This window comes from Protopterus annectens, chromosome 1.part2 (genome assembly GCF_019279795.1).
Source record: "Protopterus annectens isolate FY-2018-M chromosome 1.part2, PAN1.0, whole genome shotgun sequence".
NCBI classification, from domain to species: domain Eukaryota; kingdom Metazoa; phylum Chordata; order Ceratodontiformes; family Protopteridae; genus Protopterus; species Protopterus annectens.
The window spans coordinates 712,614,060-712,638,639 of NC_056727.1; the positions used below are offsets into that span (position 1 = coordinate 712,614,060).

General features: G+C 39.6%; 1 protein-coding gene across 1 annotated transcript in view; it reads right to left on the reverse strand.

Moving 5' to 3' along the window:
• The window catches only part of LOC122790934 (presenilin-2-like), a gene marked incomplete at its 5' end in the record, with an annotated part of 553,723 nt that overhangs the window by 58,233 nt on the left and 470,910 nt on the right, over positions 1-24,580 (reverse strand). Inside the window, 1 exon segment of the mRNA XM_044058639.1 lies at positions 15,133-15,251. Within this exon segment, the coding sequence (XP_043914574.1) occupies positions 15,133-15,251 (119 nt within the window).

Below are 24,580 nucleotides of genomic sequence, written 5' to 3' on the forward strand. Positions count from 1 at the left end.
AACATAATTGCCTGTGCACATCCAATAAATGCAACATATATTCTCCTTTGTTAGAAAAATTAGGAAAGAACACTGGGAGGTTGATGACCTGATTAATATTGGATTATGACATCACCTCTGGTAAAAATAAAAGATTGGTCCATAAAGAAACCGTATCCTTGTGAAAAATTAAATAAGGAGGTTTAGAAGACAGTGTTTGAAGTTCACTCTTCTTTTAGAAATGATAGCAACTACGAAAACAGGTCAGATTTAGCTGATGGTTCAAAGAGGGGTTGAATCAAGGTCTGAAGAACAATATTCAAATCCTGAGGAGGAGTAGGATCCTTTAAAGGAAAAGGAGGCCTAAAGCAAATAGGTTCCTCTAAATTATTTAGTCCTGTATGAAAGTTGGAAATGGCCGCTAACTCTACTTTGATAGTTGAGAAGCTAGCACCTTCATTAAAAATTGTAGCCAAGAAGTCAAAAACCTTTGAAAATGGTGCTGAAAAGGGGGTATAAATATTTTTTATGGGCCCACAAAAGAAATCTCTTCCATTTGCACTTGTAAATTTTCCTAGTGGAAGCTACCTCACTACAAATGACCTTTTATCTAGTTCACAGCACAGCTTCCATCCAAAACACAGTACCTCCAACAGCCCTCATAAGTTGCATTAACTACATCAATCTCCTCAAAAGCAATGGACAACTAGTCTCTACTATATTCCTTGATATGTCCAAAGCTTTTGATGCGGTATCCCACCAACTACTACTCAACACTCTAGCCTCCTTCAACTTCAACTCTACCGCTCTCAACTTGTTCTTTAGCTACCTTACTAATCGACAACAAGCAACTAAATGGGATAATAAACTTTCCACACTCCTCCCAGTCTCTGTTGGGGTTCCTCAAGGTTCCATCCTTGGCCCTCTCCTTTTTATTATATTCACAAATAGTTTAAACACTGCCACTAAATCTGCTTCTATTATTCAATAGGCTGACGACACTACTCTTATTTGCTCTGCTCCCACACCCCAAGAACTCCAAGATAAACTGTAAAAGTAGTTTCTAGATATTGAAAATTATCTAAATGAACTTCAACTCATTCTAAACCCAAACAAAACAAAATTAATGATCTTCTCTAACAGGATATTCAAAGCAAAACCACCTCCTCTCTCCATCAACTCCACTAATGGCACTATAACAGAACCAGTTAACCAAACAAAACTACTTGGTGTCACGATAGACAACAACCTAACATTCAATAAACACATATCACTCACAATAAAGAAAGTTCACATCAAACTTGGTGCTCTATATAGAGCTAAATCTTACCTTACTCAAAATGCCAGACTAGCCACAGCCAGATCCCACCTCCTATCTACTTTTCTCAACTTTTCACTAACTTGCACAAGTCTGATTAACATCTACTTGATTCCTGCTATAACAAAATAGCAAAATCTGCTGCTAATATACCTAACAAGACCTATCATTGTCTTGCTCTTCATAAATTACACTGGCTTGAATTTCCCAATCTGTTATTGCTCAATCAGCTCACCACTGCCCACTGTATTGTCCACAAACCTGAAAACTGTGCTGCACTTTCCAAAACAGTGCAACTAAATACCAACCCCCAGGACCCTTAGATCATCCAATAAATGTATACTCAAGGTTACAAAGTCCCGCAATTACTTCGGTGACTCATTCTTCTCCTTCAAAGTAGCCAAACAATGGAACCTATTACCCCAGAATATCTTAAAAAACACAGATCATCATAGCTTCAAAAAACTCCTAAAGGAATACTTTACTCAACAATGGCTATGCTCCTGTAATACTCCTGGCTAGTTTCTCATGCCTTCGATCAGCCTTCGAACAAATGTTTTCTATTCTGTCTTCTTGTCTTACTTGTACCAAATGAAAATGTCACAATGGTTTTTAGTTATATAACTAATTAGTTTCATATTACTGTCTGTAATAAGGCTTACGAAATGTAATGTTTTCTGTTTTACATTCACCTTTTTGTAAGTTGTGATTGTTGGCAACTGTCAAACTTTTTGTATATTGTTTGTAAATCTTTTAAAAATGTTTGTAATCTTTTTTGTACTATTGTTATGAAGGTTATCTCCCCGGGTCTCCACTGAAAACGGGCTACTTGCCCAGCCGGACTCTACCCGGTTAACAAATGTAAAATAAAATAAAAATAAAAACATAAAATAAATAAATAGCAGACAGGGGAGGGGAGAATGGGCTGTCTAGCAGTCAATGGAACTGGAGAAACCATGTGGTTAACTTGAGGCCTGAAATGTCCGGATGAGTCATGCCTGTTGGGTGAGAAAGGAAATCTTGAGATGGATCAAGAATCCAGGGTAGATGCAGAAGATGAGGCCATAGGAAGGGAAACCAGATCTGATGAGAGCAGTAAGGGGCAATGAGAATAATTGCTCTTCAATCGAGATGCTTTCTGGAGAAATATGGGAATGATGTGTAATAGGGGTAGCATAAAGGAGACTGGAGGGCCAAGTTTGATGTAGAGCATCCCCCCCAGGACTCCCTCACTGGGGGGATCAGGGCAAAGAACCTGCTGCACTTGTTGTTTGGGAGGAGATGCAAAAAGATTGCAGCATGGTTGGCCCCATCGATGTAAAATCATCTCTACCACATTGATATTCAGAGACCACTAGTAAGGCATCAGAATGGATCTACTTAACTTGTCTGCAATCACGCTGGACTTCTCAGGGATGTGTGTTGCTATCAGAAAGTGACTGGAGGAGATGTCCCACTGCCATACGCTCAAAGTTTCTCGACAAAGAGGGCAAAATTTGGTTTCCCCTTGCTTGTTGACGTACCAGACCAACAACATATTGTCCATCTGAACTGCGACAATCCCGGTTGGCAGAGTGTCTTGAAAGACCTGCATTGCTAGGACAGCTCTCATTTCTAGGACACTGATATACATGTTGGCCTCTTGGGATGATTACATGCCTTGGACTGTCTTTCCCAAGTAGTGACCCCCCCCCACCTAACTTGAGAGGCATTTGTGGTCACTGTGGTCTTGGGCTGAGGGAGAACAAAGGGCTGGCCTTCGAGTATGTGATTGGGAATGGATCCACCAGAGAAGATAATTCTTGCTTGAGTTATCTTGACTGGTCTGGATAATGGATGTTGGAGAATAGACCACTGAGCTGCAAGTGTCCATTGGAGAATTTTCATATGGAAGCTGGCAAGCAGTACAAGGGTGATTGGGACGGACATGGATCCCAAGGCTTGGAACATCAGACAAAAAAGAAAGAGGAATTCTGAATAATCTTTCTGACCTTAAACTGAATAGTTTGAATCTGAGACAGAGGGAGATAAGCTATTTGACTAATTGTTTTGAAATGAGCACCGATGAATTCCAGAGTTTGAGTTGGATTGAAATGAGATTTGTTATAATGGACGGATATCCCCAGATGAGAGCACAGCTGGAGTAAGGAGTCCCTTAACTGAATTAGATGATGTCTAGTTGGAGTGGTCAGGAGCCAATCATGCAGGTATGGAAACACAATCCCAGCAGTCTCAGTTGTGCTGCTACTACTTTCATGCACTTGGTAAACATCCTGGGGGTTGTGGTGAGATCAAAGAGCAGTGTTCTGAATTGGTAATGGCTGGCTCCCAGCTGGAAGCATTCATTTTATTTATTTACTTATATTTGTTAACTGGGTAGTGTCCTACTGGGTTGAAAAAAAAAAGTTTTTAGCGGAGACCCAGGGAGAAAAGTTCCACAACAAAAAACATTATTAATGTACAAGCAGTAAACTAAGTCTAAGTAGTACTTTGCTAACAACATGTACATGAGCTTAACAAAAATATTATAGCAAAATATAACAGAATACAATATAAACATGCATGTTTCAGGCACACAGGAATACAATTTTTTTACAATATATATGAGGTACATACAGTGGATATAAAAAGTTTACACACCCCTGTTAAAATACCAGGTTTTTGCGATATAAAAAATGAGAACACAATAAATAATTTCAAAATGTTTCCCTCCTTTAATGTGACCTATAACCTGTACAATTCAACTGAAAAACAAATCTTAGGGGGGAAAAAATATAAAAAATAAAAAGCATACAATAAGTTGGTTGCATAAGTGTGTACACCCTTAAACTAATACTTTGTTGAAGCACCTTTTGATTTAATTACAGCATTCAGTCTTCTTGGGTACACACCTGCCATCAATTAAAGTAATTCTGATTAACCCCAAATAAAGTTCAACTGTCCTAGTAGGATTTTCCTGACATTTACTCAGTTGCCTGCAAAAGCCATGGTTCGCAGCGATCTTACAAAGGATCAAAGTGATCTCATTGTTGAAAGGTATCAGTCAGGAGAAGGGTACAAAAAAATTTCCACAGCATTGGATATACCACAGAACACAGTGAAGACAGTCATCAAAAAGTGGAGAAAATATGGGACAACAGTGAGGTTGCAAGGAACTGGATGTCCCTCCAAAACTGATGAAAAGACAAGATGAAAACTGGTCAGGGAGGCTGCCAAGAGACCTACAGCAACACTGAAGGAGTTGCAGGAATTTCTGGCAAGTACTGGTTGTGTACTACATGTGACAATAATCTCCTGTAGTCTCCATATGTCTGGACTGTGGGACAGAGATGCAAGACAGAAGCCTTTTCTTACATGGAAAAACATCCAGGCCCGGCTAAAATTTGCAAAACAATACAAGTCTCCCAAAAGCATGTGGGAAAATGTGTTGCGGTCTGATGAGACAAAGGTTGAACTTTTTGCCCACAATTCCAAAAGGTACGTTTGGCGCAAAAACAACACTTCGCATCAACAAAAAAACACCATTCCCAGGGTGAAGCATGGTGGTGTCAGTATCATGCTTTGGGGTTGTTTTTCTTCAGATGGAACTGGGGCTTTAGTCAAGGTGGAGTAAATTATGAACAGTTCCAAATACCGGTCACTTTTGGCCCAAAACCTTCAGGCGTCTGCTAGAAAGCTGAAGATGAAGAGGAATTTCACCTTTCAACACGAAAATGACCCCAAGCATACATCCAAATCAACAAAAGAATGGCTTCACCAGAAGAAAATTAAAATTTTGGAATGGCCCAGCCAGAGCCCAGACCTAAATCCAATAGAAAATCTGTGGGGTGATCTGAAGAGAGCTGTGCACAAGAGATGCTCTCACAATATGACAGATTTGGAGTGCTTTAGCAAGGAAGAGTGGGCAACTATTGCCAAGTCAGGATGTGCCATGCTGATAGACTCCTAGCCAAGAAGACTGAATGCTGTAATTAAATCAAAAGGTGCTTCAACAAAGTATTAGTTTAAGGGTGTGCACACTTATGCAACCAGCTTATTGTACGTTTTTTTTATTTTTTTATGTTTTTTACCCCAACAGATTTGTTTTTAAATTTTATTGTACAGGTTATAGGTCACATTAAAGGTGGGAAAAGTTTTGAAATGATTTATTGTGGTCTCATTTTTTTATATCACAAAAACCTGGCATTTTAACAGGGTTGTGTAAACTTTTTATATCCACTGTAAGTCATGTAGATTTACAAGGCGAGTCACTTCTGAAAGACCAAAATTGGTCATGTAGTTTTACAAGTTAGGTCATCTGAAGGAACAAAGATTAAGACAGATAATAGGATAGCTCTATGTGGGATGAGCACTATTTGGGATAACGCGTGAGAAAAAATAGGAAGAATATTAGTTGGGAGCAATACAGGAGCATAGCCAATTATTGTTTAAATAGTCTTTCAGGGTAGTTTTAAATGTGGACAGGTTTGGGTTTTTAGTCATCTGTTGAGGAAGGGTGTTCCAATTCTTCTTTGGGATTTTGATGTGATAGTATGCATCCTGAAGTTCTGTTAAGCACATCCAGTTGTCCTTGTGCAGAAGGACTGTACAATGACCATCCGGAAAGTCATATGCTGAACCAATTGATTTAGTTTGCTGAGATCCAAGACTGGTCTCCAGTCCTCTGTCTTTTTTGGCACTAAAAAGAATCTTGAATAAGTTCCAGACTCTCTCTCTGGTCTGGGGGGACCTCTTGGATTACTGTTTTTTTTCTAGCAGTTTGTTTATTTCTAGTGCTGCTGCTTCCCTCAGACTAAGTGGAACATCTGGGATTTTCTTTGAAATGGTCGGGGTGAATGGGAAACTGGTATGAAATAAACTCTGGACATTATCCTCTGTACCCATGAATCTTTTGTGATTTCTAACCAGGCTCTATAGCGCAGGGATAGATGACCCTTGCTGCTTCCACAGATGGACAGTCAGGCCACCTTTCAGGATTGCTGATAGGATCTGTCAGACAAGGTATCTTTAGATCCTTGATTGTGTGGACCACATATGCAGTGGGGATGGCATCTTCCATTTTAATTCCCTCCTCTGACCCTGGGGGAACTGTCTCCAAGTGGACCTTGAAAGGGACCTTGGGATTTCTTGAACCACATTTTTCTTCCTCCTCATTTGTTTCTAGGAAATGACCATTAAGGAGCTGAAAAACATACTCCCACAGCAGACATAATTTTTCCTTCCTGTTCGCACCTACAGAGTAGGTCTCTTTCACTTTGTGGTCAAACAAAGAGATTCTATCAAAGGGTGCTTAACAAAGAACTGAAGGGTTTCACGGCATCACATAAGTGCATCCAGGCATATCTCCTCATGGAAATGCCTGGACCCACCACCTGAGCGGTACCTTCAGCAGCATGAGAGAGAAGCCTCATGGATGAATTTGCAACAGACTGAAGGGTAGCCAACTGCAAGGATATAGTACTGTCTTCCTCAGAGAATATGGTCCCAGAGAGAGATTTGGAAAGCTCCTTGATCAAATCTCTCTGAAGCCTCATGAAATGTGTCAAGTAATTCAGCGACCTTAATGTGAAGGTTGCTGAAACATGGATCCTCTTCCAAAACCTGTCCGGTGTCCTAGACTCCCTATTAGGGGAGTGGACAGAGAAACTTTGCTCTGCCAGTTCCTTTCTAATGGCCGCTGCTATGACCATGGCATCAATGGGTACTCCTTTACTCCTCTGTAGTCTGTTTTTAGGTTGTGCCAAGATCCTACCTGGTCTCTGAGGGACTGGTTCAGCTGTGTCTGGTTCCTTTCATGTCCATTGAGAGACTAAATCTTTTAGTTCATCAGTGGGCAGAGTCACCCATGAGGTAGACAGGTCAGATCCAAAAGCCTCCAGAAACAAAGATTTCTCTTGGGAAAGGTTATGGGGGGACCAACTACCCTTTGTTTGAGGAGCTGTAAGATGTCTCCAAATGAGATATCATCAGGTGATGATCTGGGGGACCCTTCCCCCTCATCAAAATCTGTGTCCTCAGGGACAGACTCTTGCAGAGAGTCCAAGTGCCTCCTTTTGCACTTCCACTTCTGAGTGACCTCCTCAGTGGGGTGCTCCCAGGTGGTATCTCAAGATATAACTATACTCTGCTGGGTGGCTTGGAGACTGGTTTGGGCTGGCTGTCCCAATGGAATGAATGACAGGCTCTGGACACAAAATCAGTGAGAGTGGGAAGTCACAGCCGTGGAGGACATAGTGGTCTTAACTCTGGGAAAAGAGAATGCTTTCTCCACTACCTCAAAAGCGGAGTGCCTGACAGAATCAGAAACTGACAGATTTTCTAAGGCAGGTTTGCAGATTGTAGGACCCTGCTGTCCTTCAGGCAAAACACCCAGGGAGGGAGTTGGCACTGAACTATCTCTGATACTCAGAGAAGAAACCACTCCGACAACTTCAGAGTCAAATCCAACACCCTGAAGCCAATGCTTCGGCTCCTAGAGTCATCCGGTTCCAAAAGTACTCGAGGCTGGACAGTTCAGAGACACCATCAGTGTTAAAGATGCCAACATCTTCATATCCAACGGCTGCAAAACTGAAGCGTGGATCTCTAGGAGGAGATATGAGCACAGGTGTGCCTCTAAAGAGAGTCTCCAGACCCAATTGGGTTGGAGCCAAAAGGACTCCCATTTTGAATTTGCTCCCTGAGGAGCTTCCTAATCATCCTATCCACATCTGCCTTGGATAGGCTCCTGGAAGATCTAAGGGAGGAAGCTGTGGATGAGGGTCTTCAGTGATGCTTGGGCGACTCCAGAAAGTGTGATGGAGGTCAAGACGTAATTGGCTCCAATACTAAAAGCAGAGAATGGATCCAAGGTGATTTCTCAAACGTTAACTTCAGATCTGATACACTTGGATCTGACTTTTTAGCCTGTTTAACTGGTTACTCCGAAGATGAAGCTGAGGTCGAAGCCGAAGGGCACTCTGGTGATCTCTGAGATTCCTTGGAAGAAGAATCAGCTTTCTTCTCTTGCCTTTTGGGGATTTGAGCCCCAGTAGCCATTGATGAAGATTTAGAAGGTAGTAAACCCCTGAGGAGTAACTTATTTTCTTCTCTCTTTTAAGGCACAGGAGTTGAATCCTTTACAAATGTCGCAGTTAGCTTCTAGATGTTTGGGTCCTAAACAATAAACCCATTCAGAATGTGTGTCAGAGTTCAAACTTTTGCGGCCACAAACCACACATTTCTTAAATCCCGAAGGCTTATCTGACATTTTAACACTATCACAGAAAGGATAGAACATTTTTTTTTTTTGAGAAAGAAATAAGAAAAAGGGGAAAGAACTACTAACAATGTAGTAACAAGAACTTATCAAAGTACGATAAGGAAGCAATACCAGCAATAGTAATACAGGTACTCAAAGAGTATGAAAAGAAAGGAGAGCTAATACTTTGAAATATGGTTTAAAGGGAGGTAAAGATAATAAGATAAATAACAGAGGAGATTAAACTCACTGAATTTCAAGATGTAGAAGAAATGAGAAATTCCCAACTACTCGAGAGTTTTCAATCTACATCCAAACGCTATGGTGGTAAATGAGATCTGAGGTATGTTAGGTGCCTGTGGAATTATCGATAAAGGGAGGAGCTTGAGAGTTCAAGTGTTCTACAATCTGGAAGAAGCGGACGAGGTGGATCCGAGAATCGGATCTAGACCCAACAGTTGAGGAATGAATGAAAATAACATCAGGTCACAAGTTTTCCTCTGAAAAATAAAATTGTGGAAGGATTTCATCAGCCTTGAAGGATTGCTAACAAACGGTCTTGTTTCATGAAGTCTGTAGAGGGAGTCTACTTTAGTGGCAAGAAAGATTTAAAGCTTTGGCACCTAAACTGCCTTTGTATGTGGCTCTGCCCCTGGCAGTCAAGACATGTTGAAGGTACCCTGAAGCTCTGAAAGCCAGCCAGTGTCATATCCTGGGCAGGATATAACCCAAATAGTTTAGGCTACTGCAACAGTGATCTAAAGTTGAACATCTTTGAGAAATACCAATTATGCGATTTTAAAGAAACTTTTACAAAAAAGATTTCAAGGAGTAATAATGAAGGTTTTATATTAGAGGTTGCATGGGATTGAGGGAAAACAGGTAAAATAAATGTCAAACATGATGAGATAGTACAGAAAGACGAAAATTATGAGGTTGTATATTACAGGACAGAAAACTGTGAATGTACCGGAATCAGTACTTGAGAATACATGGGTAAGAATCATGATAAAGGCAGGAGTGGGAAAGAAAGCAAAGGTGGAAAATGTATTAAACAAGAATGCCCATAAGTGGGGTAATTCCTGTTTTAGTAATGAATGCAGTGATAGCAAATTGCTTGAACAGACTGGCTCAAGCAAGTTAGGAGATAACAGATGAAGTGGCAATACCAGTGATTATGGCATATACAGATGATTTTATGGTTGCCATTAAACATAAGGGTTAACTGAAAGAAACTGTGATAGAAAAAGAAATGCAGCTGCAAAATGGAGACTGAGATTACATAAAAAGAGTAATGGGTTTGGGGAATTAGTGAAATAGGTGAAGTATATTTTACTGCTAACAAGATTAGTATATTGTGGATAAAGTATGGTAAATAAGATGCAAGTATAAAGCAGTGAAAGGATGTTTTATGAGAAGTGGAAAATGTGCTATATGCTAGGAGATATTCCAGATGGCATGTATGAAAAATGTATATATGGCAAACGCTTGTATATTAAGCAAACTGGTATACTTTGTGGGTGTGTACATACATGTGTCTGGTGCAGTTAGAGAAGAAGATAGACATCATATTCAGTATGTTTTGTGGATCAAGACTTAATTCTGTTAAAAGAAGTGTTATATAAAAGTAAGGAAAATGGAGATTTCATTTAGTTAATTTGTTTATATGGCATCAGTACATTTGATTTGGGTGTTAAAAAGGTGAAAGAGGAAGGAGGAAAATGTATAACAAGTATGAGAAAACAGAATACATATTTGCGGTCAAACGTTTCTTTTGTTGAATGGAAAAAAGCTGGTATGTGTTCACAGTTCAGCTGATCACGTATACCTTTTTTTCTGTACAAGACTGTTATACACGGGAGATCAGGGAATTTGCCCTTCCCGCACTGTAATGCAATCTTGGAGTGGTTATAAATAATTAGCAGGGAGTGTGGAGGTGCAAGGGAAGCTTGTCACCTGTAAAAAATATTTAAGTGCTTTCTTTTTTTTCATTTGTGTTTTAAGCATTTGTGCTCAATTAATTTCTTCTCTACTACTTTTCTTTTTTGAATAAGCAACATACTCTCAAGGAAACGTGGTTAGAAAGGTGACAAGGAAAATAAAAAGATAGTGTGATACTTGTGAAATGAATGAGTATGTAAATAAAATTAAAATGTGGATGATAAAATTGAATAAGGTTCACTGGAAAAAAACGAAGTGAAGATAATGAATGCAAAGTGTTATACAATTAGGATACAATTAAATGAGCAAATAAAGAGAGCAATGATAATGGAAATACAAAAAAGTAAAAATGTGTGTGTGTGTGTGTGTGTGTGTGTAACAATTTTTTGTGGAGCTTATTACAAGGAGTGGCAGTAAATTCATAAGTGAAATAAAAAGTGCAAGCAGAAAGATACATAATGTGTAAAGTGGAACAAACAATAAGCATGTATTTTTGAAATGTAGACAAGTAGAAACTTTCACTATTTAAAAAGCTTACAAACATGAATATCTTAAACATATTAATAGTAATATGATATTATATGGGCAATATGAAGCACAGAATTAAAACGACACACTGGATAACATTTTATTTACTACAATATGTTTTTTGTTGAAATGTAGATGCTAGGAGTTACTGCACAAGATGAGGGAACATGAGGATGTGCTAATTAGGATTAAAAATATGGCTTCAGAAAACAAGGTGGGTGGTTAAAAAGAGGTGTTAAAATATGTGCAAAGTGAAGCCAGCACCATACTGTACAGGAATAAAACCTTGACTATGATGAAGTCGATCAAGTTTTGATTAGCGGTTCAGATGTATGAGCACTGTGAAGGAGGATAGGTATGCCTGCTCTGGGACAGAAAGAGGGAGGGGCACATGCACAGGGCATGCAGTATTGTTAGATTTCCCTGGCTGAAGAAACTACCATAAAGTACTTCCTAGGGTGGGTGGGATGACTTATGGATGTTCACTCCATATGGAAGTAAGGAGAAGATTGACTAGGTCCACTCCATTGCATTTCCCACCCAAAAATTGACGAGGTCCACTCCGTTGCATGTCCCACCCACAAGATGCTGCTATGGACATGTGGGGTGAGAGAAAAGTGGGAAAATACCCCTGGAGCAATATGATGCCGACCCATGATGCCTTGATCTCTTATCTAGTTTTATCCTTTATTGCAGCAAGTCCCAGGGAAGCCAAAAGAGGTATGCAGACCCACTGAATCAGAAGAGACACAGGGATCCACTGATGGTCAGCTTCACTGCATGAAAAGAATGTGAAAAAATATGTACTAAGTGTATATACAAAAATGTGTAATATACATGAAAGAAACATATGACACTAAAGTATTAATACTTTTTGATGAGTGCTATAGAAACTTTTACATCCACCTGAGTTATCACCAACTCAGGTAGATGGGACCTTAGTTTAATATCTTATCTGAAGGCTGGCACACTTTGGAGTTCAGTACCCATTATGCTGCTGTGCAGTGCCAGTACTGGAAAAGGAATCCAAGTACCTGTTGTGAGACTCGAACCCACATCTTAAGATTTTCCAGCATCAAAGGCAAATATGCTGTTTAAGCACTGATGGAGTAATCACTTAATGCAGCTTCTAATATGGGTTGCATAATCAGCTTGGCACCTGGGGAGGCACCCCTACCTCCACTGTGTTCTCTCTACTGCTCTGGGTAAAGTAACATAATATTTCATCAGTTTCTGTGGCTTCGGAAAATAAAATAAACAATTCTTTCTGAACAGCAGATCTTTAGGTGGATAATTTCAAAATCTGAAGAGCAATGACCTTTCCATGTCACTTAGTTTTCCCTAGATAATAATTCCAATAGCTCTCTACTCAGGGCTCCATTTCATTCTTTGACATTTTTTGTTGAACACTGTAGTCATCAAACACTCATGTAATGCTGCAATATGTCATGATGCAAGTCAATGAATGCCTTTTACTGAACTGTGCTTCACTTTAAGACTTCGTATTAATAAAGGATATGGTGACAAAACCTTTCCACTACAATACTTACATTTTTTGTTGAATGAAGTTTCATGACAGATACTGCTAATCGCAAGTTCTTCACAAATGTACAATCAATGTAATTTTCAGTATCTACTTTTGCAAATACCAAGCATGAAAATTTCTATACGCTCAAAGCGTAGAGAATTTTAGGAGTGCCATGAAATAATTAACTGGACTGCTAGTCACAGTTCTTATCCCCTTTGCATAAAGAGATTTGTGGTAGGGACAGGAAATGAAAATGGCCAAATTCAAGTCATTCAGCTAATAAGAAAACTGAAAACTAACTTTTCACACTACATAATATTAAAACGATTGTTAGCTGAGATGTTTTTCTGAAAGAAAATATACAAATTAATCACATAATAAATAAGCAGTATTCCCTCAAACTAAAGTTGAGGGCACAAAAAAAAAAAAAAAAGAAAAATATCTTCCAAGAACGACAGGTTCATAACCTCAGTTCCTCTGTACATTTGCAATATTAGAGACACCTCTTTCACTCATTTCAACAGCTGCAACTGATTAAGTGAATCAATACTGGCATTAATGAAGTGCCAATACCAAATGAATGCCACTTCAGTTCTGTCCTACTGGCACTACCCGCCACACCCGCTAATATCTTGCACCCAGCGCAGTTACCTCCTTCACACCAACCTAACTACGAGTTTGGCTAAATGTACAGAAACTCATCAACATTTTCAACAAACAAATAAAAATCCTACACCTATACTATACTGCTATTTAGTACACTCAAAAGCTCACTCCCATAATGTGAATGCTGGGGAAATATTACTTCAAATACCTTACTGGGTGGCCAGACTCTGGCGCCTTTTTTAATCATAATACTTGTATGACCATTACCAAACTCCAAAAACAAATGAAAGCTTCTCATTGCGCCACTAGGGCTCTGTCTTCCAATGCCTGAGAAATGACATTGAAAAAAACGCTTATTCTAAAACTTTAATATGCCTCACCTCTGCTAATCTGGGGTTCAAGGTCTAACATATTAACCACAAACTGACCATAACAAAATATTTAGGTTTATTTTCCTGTAGTCTTTAACATCAGCAAAGTATGCAGGTTTATTTTCCCTGTAGCCTTTGGCCAGTATCACTACACATTTCTGCTGAGATCAAAGTAGCCTATCGGAGAAGATCTTATTTTCGATTATTTTGTGCAACCTAAACTTTGACAGCAAATCTCCGCTCTTATTTAACAAAATTATTATCAATATACTTTTCTTCCCACTTGGGTCACACAAATAAGATGCTATCACTCTCCTTAGATTGATTTAGTCATTCACTCTCTGATAACTACTTAATCCAATTCAGAGTTAAGGGAGAAGCATAGTCTATCCTGGCCACACAACGGGTACATGGCAGAGGAACTAATTCTGAATGGGGTGCCAACCCATCACAGAATGCACACACACTATCTCTCATGCAACACAAGCATGTATGGCATATCTTTGGGATATGGGAGGTAATTAGTGCACACAGGGGAAACTCCACACAGACACAGGAAAGACATATAGACTCCTCAAAGAAGATACCCAAACTGGAGAACCAGTGTCATAACAAGGGAGGGGGAGGGTGCCAACTTGTAGGAGATGCTGAATGTTAAATAAATAAATAAAATGGGAACAAGGGGTTTGAATCTTGCTTGCCTTATTCAGTATTTTATTTTATATGTACAATGTTGCTCAATGAGCCCGGGTCATGGCTGAAAAGGTTCAATGGACCAGCCCATCTACCGGATGAACAAATAGCAAATTAATAAATAAGCTGTGAAACTCCTCTGTTTTTAAAGGTACTAAACCTTCCTTAAAAATAACCAGATAGAGAGTTTACAAGCTATGGCAGAGTTTACAAGCTTTGCAAGTTGGAGCTATTATTAACTCCCCGACTGATGTTGACAGCCTACAGAAAGGTCTCACGGAGACCAACGACTGGTGTCAGAACCATGGCCTTAAGCTCAATGCCAAAAAATGTGTCTTCAACCCCATTGGGAAAAACCTGGTTCCCATGAATTACCACATACCAGGTACACAGTGAATGACAAAAGATAATCTCATTGGTCAGACTTGTGTCTGGAAACATTCTCCCAACAGATATTTTGCAGATCAGCAAAAATACATAGCAAGTTTAAGAAATTGAAACGTAAGCAATTCTGCTTTACAATAAACACATTTCAACACATAATTTAATCATTACTTTGAAACAGCGGAAACACAAACACAAAAACTGGATTTTTCTCAAAAGATTTAATGCGGCAATGCAGTTTATTTGGTTGAATTCCCTCTTTAAATAACATTCCCTCTAAAAATTACTTTCATCAGTTCTGCATGTTTCAGTTAACACAGAACACTAATGATTTCCCCATTCAAATGAAGGCAAAGACAACAAAGGTGGTGTTAAATCTATCAGACATAAGCTACTGTTAATTCAGTTTCAAAACATTCTGAATGGCAGTACACATTTTTGATGCTATTACATCACTTTGACTATGTTACAAGGACTTATTTAAGGCTAGGAAAGGAAACAGTGATTATGAAATACATATTTGTCTCATACAGCTGTTACTTACAATTAAGATGGCAACAAAACAGGCAAGTGTGGTATTCCAGTCTCCACTAGCTGTTGCAGCTGCTTTCCCAACAAGGACACTGTAGAATATAAAGTCTCCCAGACCAAGCTTGATGCCTCCTGAAACAAACAAACAAAAAAAAAATAAGTGGCACTGTTCTGAAAGAGGGACAAATATTGAAAATAAGTGAGTACATCTTTGCATCCACATTGTTTAGCATGGTGATGCAAGTATGTGCAAGGGCAACATGAAGCAGTTAATCTTTAATGTACAAAACCGTGCCACAAACATTTATTACTAATTAGGAAATTTTAAAATAATTTCCATACGGTCCTCCCATAGCCTTATCAAGCTTAGCTTTACATTTTTGAATGCTTTAACATGTATAATCTACCAAAATTGAATTTTATTGATCTGATCTGAAAACACACTTTTCAACTTTTTGGTATTCCCAGAAAATTCCAGTTTTTAACTGTAAATATCAGGGTGCCATAAAATTCCTGGTGGCCTTCTTAATTCATGCTTTCTGGAGTTGATTTCCCCTTTTCCAACTATCGTGTCATCAGCCTGCAGCACTGGTGATGCTGGCAATATGAGTCACAACTGACTGTATTCATGATGAGGGAGATTCAACAGTGGCTGCTTGAAATACCAGCACTATAAATTAATTGTTGTTGCGTTTTGATTGTTTCAGGTTCAGCCAGGAATGAGACAAGTACTGGGAATACAGATGAGGGGACAGTGGGATAAGACCATACAGGGGAGACTAATTAAATATTATGCAAATACCTCAATTACTTATTCAAGGTTGTTTTGTAGAAACTCTCTTAAAACACCCAAGTTCCATAATCTGAAAGGGATAGTTAGCGATATTTTACATTGTAAATAATAACGCACATGATTTGAATAAAGTATCATTACAACACAGACAAAAAACATTCAACAGTTATTCAATACATTTAGCTATACCTAGATTGTTGGTACAGTTCCATATATTTTGTTATTTTTGTTTTCTTCTGTAAATAAAAAAAAATGTGATAACATCTTGGACATTTTGATGCCTAGATGGAAAAACAGTTGCTGCTACTTAGTTATTTATGCTTTTAGTCATAAACCACTAGAATATGTGACCATGGTTTCTTTTATTTCAGCCCACTTGTAAAATATCAGCCATTATTGAAATTGCTGCCTCTGTAGTGGTGTGGTTATGGAATAGGATATTTATTAACTAGACAGAGCTGGAGGAAGAGAGTGCAGTGGAGAAAAGGCTGCCAGTGATGATGAAGTTTCATCCTCATGTATCAGCCAGATTTGTGGATAACTGTTAAATGTTGGTATAGAAAATATAGCCAGTGCTATTTCTTGCTCCAGCCTTGCCAACTTCTATTATTATTTTTTAATCGATCAAATCAAAAGGGTATGTATTTGTATATGAGCGTACACATATGTATGGATACATGTGGACAGGTGTTCACTGTGTCCATTTTATGCTAATCAGATGTCCAGATTTCCTTTCTCAAGATTTTTGATGTCTGCAGGTTGAGTGGTATGTCTGGAAACTGGTGTTTTCTTTCAGTTGAATTGCATTTAGAGAAGTTAAGCTAAAATGGCCAGCCCCCCAAATTACATAACTTTTAAGAAAGGTTTTCAGGCCCAAACATTTAAACTGACAAGTCCTTAAAAACACTGTAAACTGTCATGTTTCCTCTATATGTCAGTGAAAAATGAAAGTTATGTTCTTACCATAACGATGTTGCCTCATATTTGTCCAGTTCAATGTTTGGGTTGTCAGATTTGATCGGATCTGACTTTGGCACCTTCTTCCAGAGCTTTGGCTCCAAGGCTCTGATTCCTCCCCTACCCATAATTCCCTCCTTCATCCTAATTTCCCTCATATCAAGTTTACTGACACTCTCCAACTATATAGATCTGTTCTTGAAAAATATAAAAATCTGTAGAAATCAAAGCCAACAGCTTAGCAGACAGGGTCTTGGTTGAGACCTCTCAGAGCTCCAGAAGTTTACAGGTAACAATATGGAAAAGGGAAAGAGTGAGTGATGTTGAACCAGGCAAAAATGAGACAACCCGGATCTACTGTTAGGGAAAATACATAACTTTCTATTCAGATATTGTCTATTTTTGTCCGATTTAATGTTTGAGGCAGATTCCTTGGCTGCCTAAAAGAAGAGCTGGATGGTATCAAGGAAAGACATTACTGCAAATGGCAAAACCAAAGGATGTGCAAGCTCTGGATTGCACATCCAGTTTGTAATGAGATATAAACGTATGAAGTGTTGATCATGTTACCACTGCATAAATGTTATCAGTGGGAAATTATTTCATGAATGCTGTACAAGTAGTCCTTGCCCTAGTGGAATGGGCTTTTAGTTTCATATGCAGGGGTAAACCCCATTCATTAAATATAAAGGAAATACAGTCTGAAAGTCATTTTAGAAATTCTGACTTTTCTAAAGTAAAATTGAGAAGATGTGCCAAAAGGACACAAACAGCTGATCTGACTTTGTTATATCTTTGGTATGGTGTACACCGAACCTGAGCTGTCTTTGAACATCTACAGCACGCAGCAGATGTTCACCTTTGTTAGAGAAATTGGGAAAAAAAAGTGGCAAATCACTAGAGTTATTTAAATTTGCTTTGAATGTCACTTTGGAATAAAAGAAAGATTTCTTCTCATTGTCAATCTGTATTTGTGGAAAATGAGGAAAGGTGGTCTACATGACAGAGGTTGTAATTTAGAAATTTGTTTAGAAGATGTAATTGCAATCAGAAAAAAAGTTTTTTTCAAGAGATACCGTCAAGATCTGCTGATGCTGTTCATTAAAAAAAGGGTTTCCACGTTAATGATTAAAGCATGACATCACATGGGAGAACTGGTTCTCTAATTGGTGGTCTCAGTAAGAAAGCACCTTTGAGAAAAGCTATGGAGACACTCTAAGAGAAACAATGGAAGCATCATTATTGCCCTATGTGAAAATTTGATATAGCAGCCATTTGCACTTTGATAGTAGAAAAACTGGATCCTTGGTGAAACGTTCTAAAAGAAAACCCAATATCGATGGGAAATGAGCAGAAAAAGGGTCCGGGCCCCTTTGATGAAGCCCAGATAGAAAATCTTCTCCACTTAGTTTTATAAATATTTTTGGTTGATTGTTTTTTGTGAAGAAGTAATAATGTGAACCACCGGGCAGGAAAGCCGGGCATCTCTGGCTAGCATTAAAATTGGAGAAACCATGCAGTTAACTTTAGGGTTTGTACATCCGATAGAGGCATTCCAGATGGGTGACTCAGAAGATCTGGACTAGGATCCAGTGCCCAGGGCTGGTGTACGAAATGAGGCAAAAGGAAGGGAAACCAAACCTTATGGGGCCAGAAAGGAATAATGAGGATCACCTTGGTCTTGTATCTAGTAGCTTTCTGAATGAATTTTGTCAGCAGTGGTATTGGTGGGAAAGTGAAGAGGAGGCTTGGAGGCCAACTGTGGACTACTGCAACTCTTGGTAACTGTCCTTGTGGAGGGAAGAGGGCAAAGTAACTGATGCACTTGCTGTTTAGGTACGAGGCAAAAAGAGTGCAAATGTTGGCCCCAGCAGCTGAAAATTTCCATTGTCGCTTGACCTGCTCAGTTTGTCCAGTAAAACATTTACCATTCCTGGTACATGCATTGCTATTAGAAAGCAAAGAAAGACATCATCCATTGCCGTATTTTCATGGATTTTGACAAAGTGAGCATGATTTTGCTCCCTCCTGTTTATTGATGTACCAAACCACAGACATATTGTTCATCTGGATGGAGATCACACCCTTGGGTAGCAGTCCTGAAAAGCCTGCAACACTAGGAAGACTGCTCTCATTTCCAAGATATTGATCTGAAGGTTGGTCTCTACAGGTAAACAAGAACCTTGAACTGTCTTCCCTCTGAAATGCCCCTCCCACCCTAAAAGGAAAACATTCATGGTTACTTTGACCTGAAGAATTGGTGGAGAAAAAAATCTCCTTTCTGTGACTGACAGAGAAGTTATTCATCACTTTATATGATCACTGCAAATTTGAGTGAGACGAATTTTGGTATGTAGGGGATAAAGATTCTGAGATCAATGGACTAAGAATCCATTGTAACACTGTAATATGGTATCTCGCTAATGGAAGTAAAGTGATGGTAGAGGCCATCAGAACTAATAGACGTAAAATCAACCTTACTTGTGGGGTAGGGATGCTGGATTACCTAAAAAGATGTTGGCCTTAAGGACAATACTCTCACTGCTGGGAGTTTGGCAATTAGAAGAGCTGTGTTGATATAACATCCTAGAAATTATATCTGCTCTGTGGGAAGCAGCTGGCATTTTGTGTGATTCACTGTGATTCCTAAGAGATCTGCCAGGTGGAGCAATGTAGTTATTGTTGTAGCAGTAGATCCTTGGAAATAGCAGTTAGGAGACATTCATCTAGATATGAGAAGACCTGGATCCCTTGTAGTCAGAGATGAGCTGCTACCACTGCAAATATCTTGGTGAACACCCAGGGGCCTATAGTGAGACCGAATGGCAATGCTCTGAACTGAAAATTATTGGCCCCCAGCCAGAAATGGAGAAATCTTCAGGATCGTCTCTAAATCTTTATATGACAGTAGGCATCCTGAAGATCTATACAGAATATCCAATCATCCTTCCTCAACAGAGGCAATACAGACTGCACCGTGACCACTTGGAACTTTGTCTGTATCATAAATTGATTGAGGTGGCCAAGATCCAATATTGGCCTGAGGTTCCCTGTTTTCTTCAGCATGAAAAAGAAACTTGAATAGAGTCCGGATCCTAATTGGTCTGGGGGACCTGTTAGATTACTCTTTTTTTCCTAGCAACTTTGAAACTTCTGTTACTGCTGATTCTAACTGAATGGCTGGAATATTGGGTATATCCTTTGCCTTCATACAAGTCTGTTTTTTTAGTGACTGACTCAAGAGAGGAGTCTAAGTGCTTCTGTTTGCATGGCTGTTACCTGGGAACATGCCTCTGAGGTTATGGAGGACTGGAGACAAATTGGAATCAGCCTGGAAACTTAATTGTTGGATAGCCTTAAAGATTATGGGCTCTGACTGCCTCTGTCGTTATGAATAAGAGAAGTAAGATACAGGTCCCACTGGAAATCAGAATGGATCCAAACTTCAGGTGCATTCCTGCCATCTTGGTCTAGCCAAAGCCCTTTCAATAGGCTCGAAAACTGATGCAGCAACTGTAACCGAGGAAGCATTCCCTCTGTCAAAGAGCTGAGGAACTCTCCCTGGTGCAATCAAAGATGGCTCTGAGGTTGACCTCAGACCAGAGCTATTAAGTGCCAAAGTCCCAAAAAGAAGAGATGGCCCTGAAACCTTGGAGTTAACTCCAACACCAGGAAAATGACATTGACGCTTTGGCTCAGAGTTGCCTCAATCAGACAGTATAAGGGACATAGTTGATGCCGAAGTTCCCTGAACTATCAGATCCAGTTTAGGTGCAATGAAAGGTTTTGGACCCATGGGAACTGATTCCCAAAATTGAGTCAGTACCACAGAAAAAGGTGACGGGGTCAATGGTCCTGTACACGGAACCTCCTTTCAGGAGGGTGCAGGGAGGGATCCCAATTGGATCTGTATCCTCAAGAATTTCCTCATCATTCAGTTGACATCCATTTCCATGAGACTTCTGGTGGATCGGACTGATATTGATGATAAAGCTGCTGAAGGAGGTCTGGAAGGGCATTTGTCTTTTTAAAATGAGTGAATGGAGCTAAGGGCTCTCTGGCTCTGTAAAAAATGTAGCACAAGGAGAGGGGGGTTTGGACTTGACTAGCAGGTGGATCTGAATAGCTCGATGTTTTAGGTACTGGACAAAAAGGACCAGTTGGATCTGGGACCTTTTTTCTTGATTTTTCAAGCCTTTTTTCTTTCAACTTATTTTCCTCAGACTTTTTTTTCTGAAGACTTTTCCTTTTCTCTATGCTTTTCTTTGGACTTATCCTTTACCTTCGCTTTCCTCTTTTCTGTCCTACTGCTGGGGAAACTGAAGCTGGTCTGGATTCAGAAGACATGGCTACAGAAGAAGACCCTGTCTATGGGGGAAGTAAGCCTTTCAAAATGAGTTTCTCTCTCCTGCCCTAAACAGCCTTAGACTCAAAGGCAGCACAAATATCACTATTAGCATATAAGTGAGTAGTACCTAAACAGCAAACAAAAAGAGAGTGTGGGTCTTGGGTCTGGGATCTTGCGTCCACAAGCCAAGCACTTTTTAAATCTTAATGGTTTGTCTGACATCAAAAAATAGGTAGTATGTACTCACCATAGCTATGCATCTGTGTTGTCCATTTTCATTCATTCAACAAATGGGTCTCTGATCCGACTTCGTCACTCTTCTCTAGTGTCTAGGATCTGATTCTCCAGCTCCTCACTTTACTCATAATACCCCTGACCACTGCATTACCTTGGATTGAGTTTGCTGCTGCTATACTATCTTAGAAATATAAAACATCATCATAGTCACGCAGAAAAAGTGAAACAGTAACAGAACTGGGGCACAAACGGGAACTGTGGTTCCTAAAAAAACTTCATCAGGTCATTCACAAAGACATGGGTAGAGGGATGGTAGGGGGAAGTTGAGGAAGAATAAAAATGGACAACAGAGATACATAAGTTCTGGTGAGTACATAACTTTTATATCTGATGCTATTTTCATTCATTCCACAACAAATGAGACAAAGTCCGCAGCTACAGTAACCTTGGGTGGCCCTCATGAAAGGATGTTCCAGAGAACCTCAGAACCAAATGCAGCCCTGTTTTTGGATATGATATCCAACTTATAATGAACAATAAAGGTATGAGCAGTAGACCAAGTGGCAGCTGTGCAAATATCATCAATGGAAGCTCTGGCCCAAAAGGCAGCTGATGTAGCCATTGACCAAGTTGAATGTGCTTTTGGCTGCCTTTGCAAGGTTAAACCTCTCAGAGTAAACATGAGAAATACAACCTTTTATCCATTTGGCTAGCTAGTTTTTGATACTGGTTTTCCCAATTTGTTCTTGGCAAATAAAAAAAAACAATTGGTCAGTTTTTCTAATTTCTTTCATCCTAAGAAGACAGAAACGAAGTTGCCTGTGTATGTCTAAAATGTGAAACAAATATTCTTCACTGTCAAATTTAGGAAAGAAAACTGGCAAGCTGATGACTTGATTGATGGCTGTTTCTGAAGTAACTCTGGATAAAAAAAGTAGGATTAGTATGTAAGGTAACCCTATCTTTATGGAAAATCAAATAAGGAGGTTTTGAAGACAGTGCTTTCAGTTCAGAGACTTGCCTCGTAGAAGTTATAGCCACAAAAAAAGACTGTTTTCCAAGAAAGAAATTTGAGATCTGCTTTAGCAGAGGGCTCAAAGGGTGATTTCACTAAACTTTGTAATACAATGGTAAGAACCCAAGGTAGAGTAGGATCCTTTTTTGGTGGTCTAAGTAAAAAGGTACCATTAAGAAATGCCTTACATAACTTGGATGAAGCTAAGGGGAAAGCATTATCTCAGTTGTGGAAGTTAGGCATGGCTGCCAGCTGAACTTTGATGGCGGAGAAACTCCCCCTACCTTGAAAAATAGAGGCAAGGAAATCTAAAACAGTGGGGAGTGGAGCAGTAAAAGGATCCAGCTTTCTGCTGAGCCCAAAAAGAAAACCTTTTCCATTTACTTTTATAGATCTTTCTTGTGGAGGGCTTCTGAGATGAAAATAAAATCTGGCGAACAAGAGAGAAAATCCTGGAATGTCTAGCCATCATTGGAATTGGAGACACCATGCGGTCAACCTGAGGCCTGCAATGTTCAGATGAGTCATCCCTGACAGATGTGAAAGGAGGTCTGGACTGGGGTCCAGCATTCAAAGCAGAACACAGTAGATGAGACCATAAGAAGTGGAGCCATACTTGCAGAGGCCAAATGGGGGCAATGAGGATTACCCTGTTCTTCAACCACAGTGTTTTCTGAAGGAATTTTGGGATTAGAGGCAGAGGAGGATAAGCATAAAGAAGACCGGAGGACCAAACGTGGACTAAGCATCTCTTGGTGACTGTCCCTGAGGGGAAATTAGGGCAAATAACCTGCTGCACTTGTTGTTGAAGGGAGAGGCAAACAGATTGCAGCAAAGCTGACCCCATTCATGGAAAATCATGTTTGCCACTGATCGACAGAGACCTCTTGTGAGGCATCAGGATAGTTCTGCTGAGTTTGTCTGCTAGAATGTTAAATTTTCCTGGTATGTGCAACACTAAAAGAAAGTGGTTGGAAGAGACTGCCCGCTGCCAAACTCTCATTGTTTCTCGGCAAACAGGGTAAGATCTGGTTCCCCCTTGTTTGTTGATGTGCCAAACTACTAACATATTGTCTGTTTGGATAGCAATTGTCCCTAGAGGAAGAGAGGTCTGAAAAGCCTGCAACACTAAAAAAGAAATCCTGAATCCATGCAGTCTTAGATGGGCTGCTACCACTGCCGTGCATTTATTTATTTATTTCAGTTTGATGACTGGGAAAGTCCACTGGGCCAAGAAGAGCCCATTTTCAGTGGAGGCCTGGGGAGAAAGCTTCATTAAATAACAATATCAGTAACAAATATTTAACAGTAATAATAAACATGCATATCAAGCAGACATACAAGACATGCTGAAAGTACAACTAAAAAATATGAAGAGATACACAAGCATCTGTATATAGAATATCTGTAGAAATAGCAGATATATATTCAGTAAGCAGAGTAAAACTTGGTAAGAATTTTCAGAGGTAGGATTTGTGCATTAATAAAATGATGGGAGTTCAGAACTAAATATTAGTGATGCTTTTCAGTAATAGGATGTCGTCCATGCAGAGGGTAAATTAATTACATAAGAAGAGAATGCTTCTGGTACAGATTTGTAGTAGAGACAGTAAGCAAATAACTCTAAGGAAATACAAGCACACAGGTGATTCCATAGGTGAATCATTTCTAGTATTTACATAGATGTAAAATAGCAGATAATAAAATGAGGGTAGAAATGCAGTCCATCAGGTAACAGAATGAGGACAGAAATGCAGTTCAACAGAAATTGTAGTGTTATGAAAGTAAGGAGAGATGTAGGATGGTGGTAATAAGCAGAGTTCAGGAGTAGAAAGAGGGTGTCAAAAAGGGAGAGGCTAATGGGTTCAAGTGGGGAAAGAGCAGGGGCAAATCCATTTAGAGGACTGGTAGGACTGTAGGAGGAATTTGCAGTTGGAGAGGTTTGGAGTAATTCAAAGGGACAGGGGCAGTGAGTTCCATAGTTTGGCTAGGGAGTATGAAAGCAGAAAGTGGCCTGGGGGCCAGGAAGGTTTGTGGCCCTTTTGGTTTTCAGATCATAGTGAGCGGTTTGAAATATAGGGGGTTAAGGTGGTGGAGAGAGCAGGACAGCT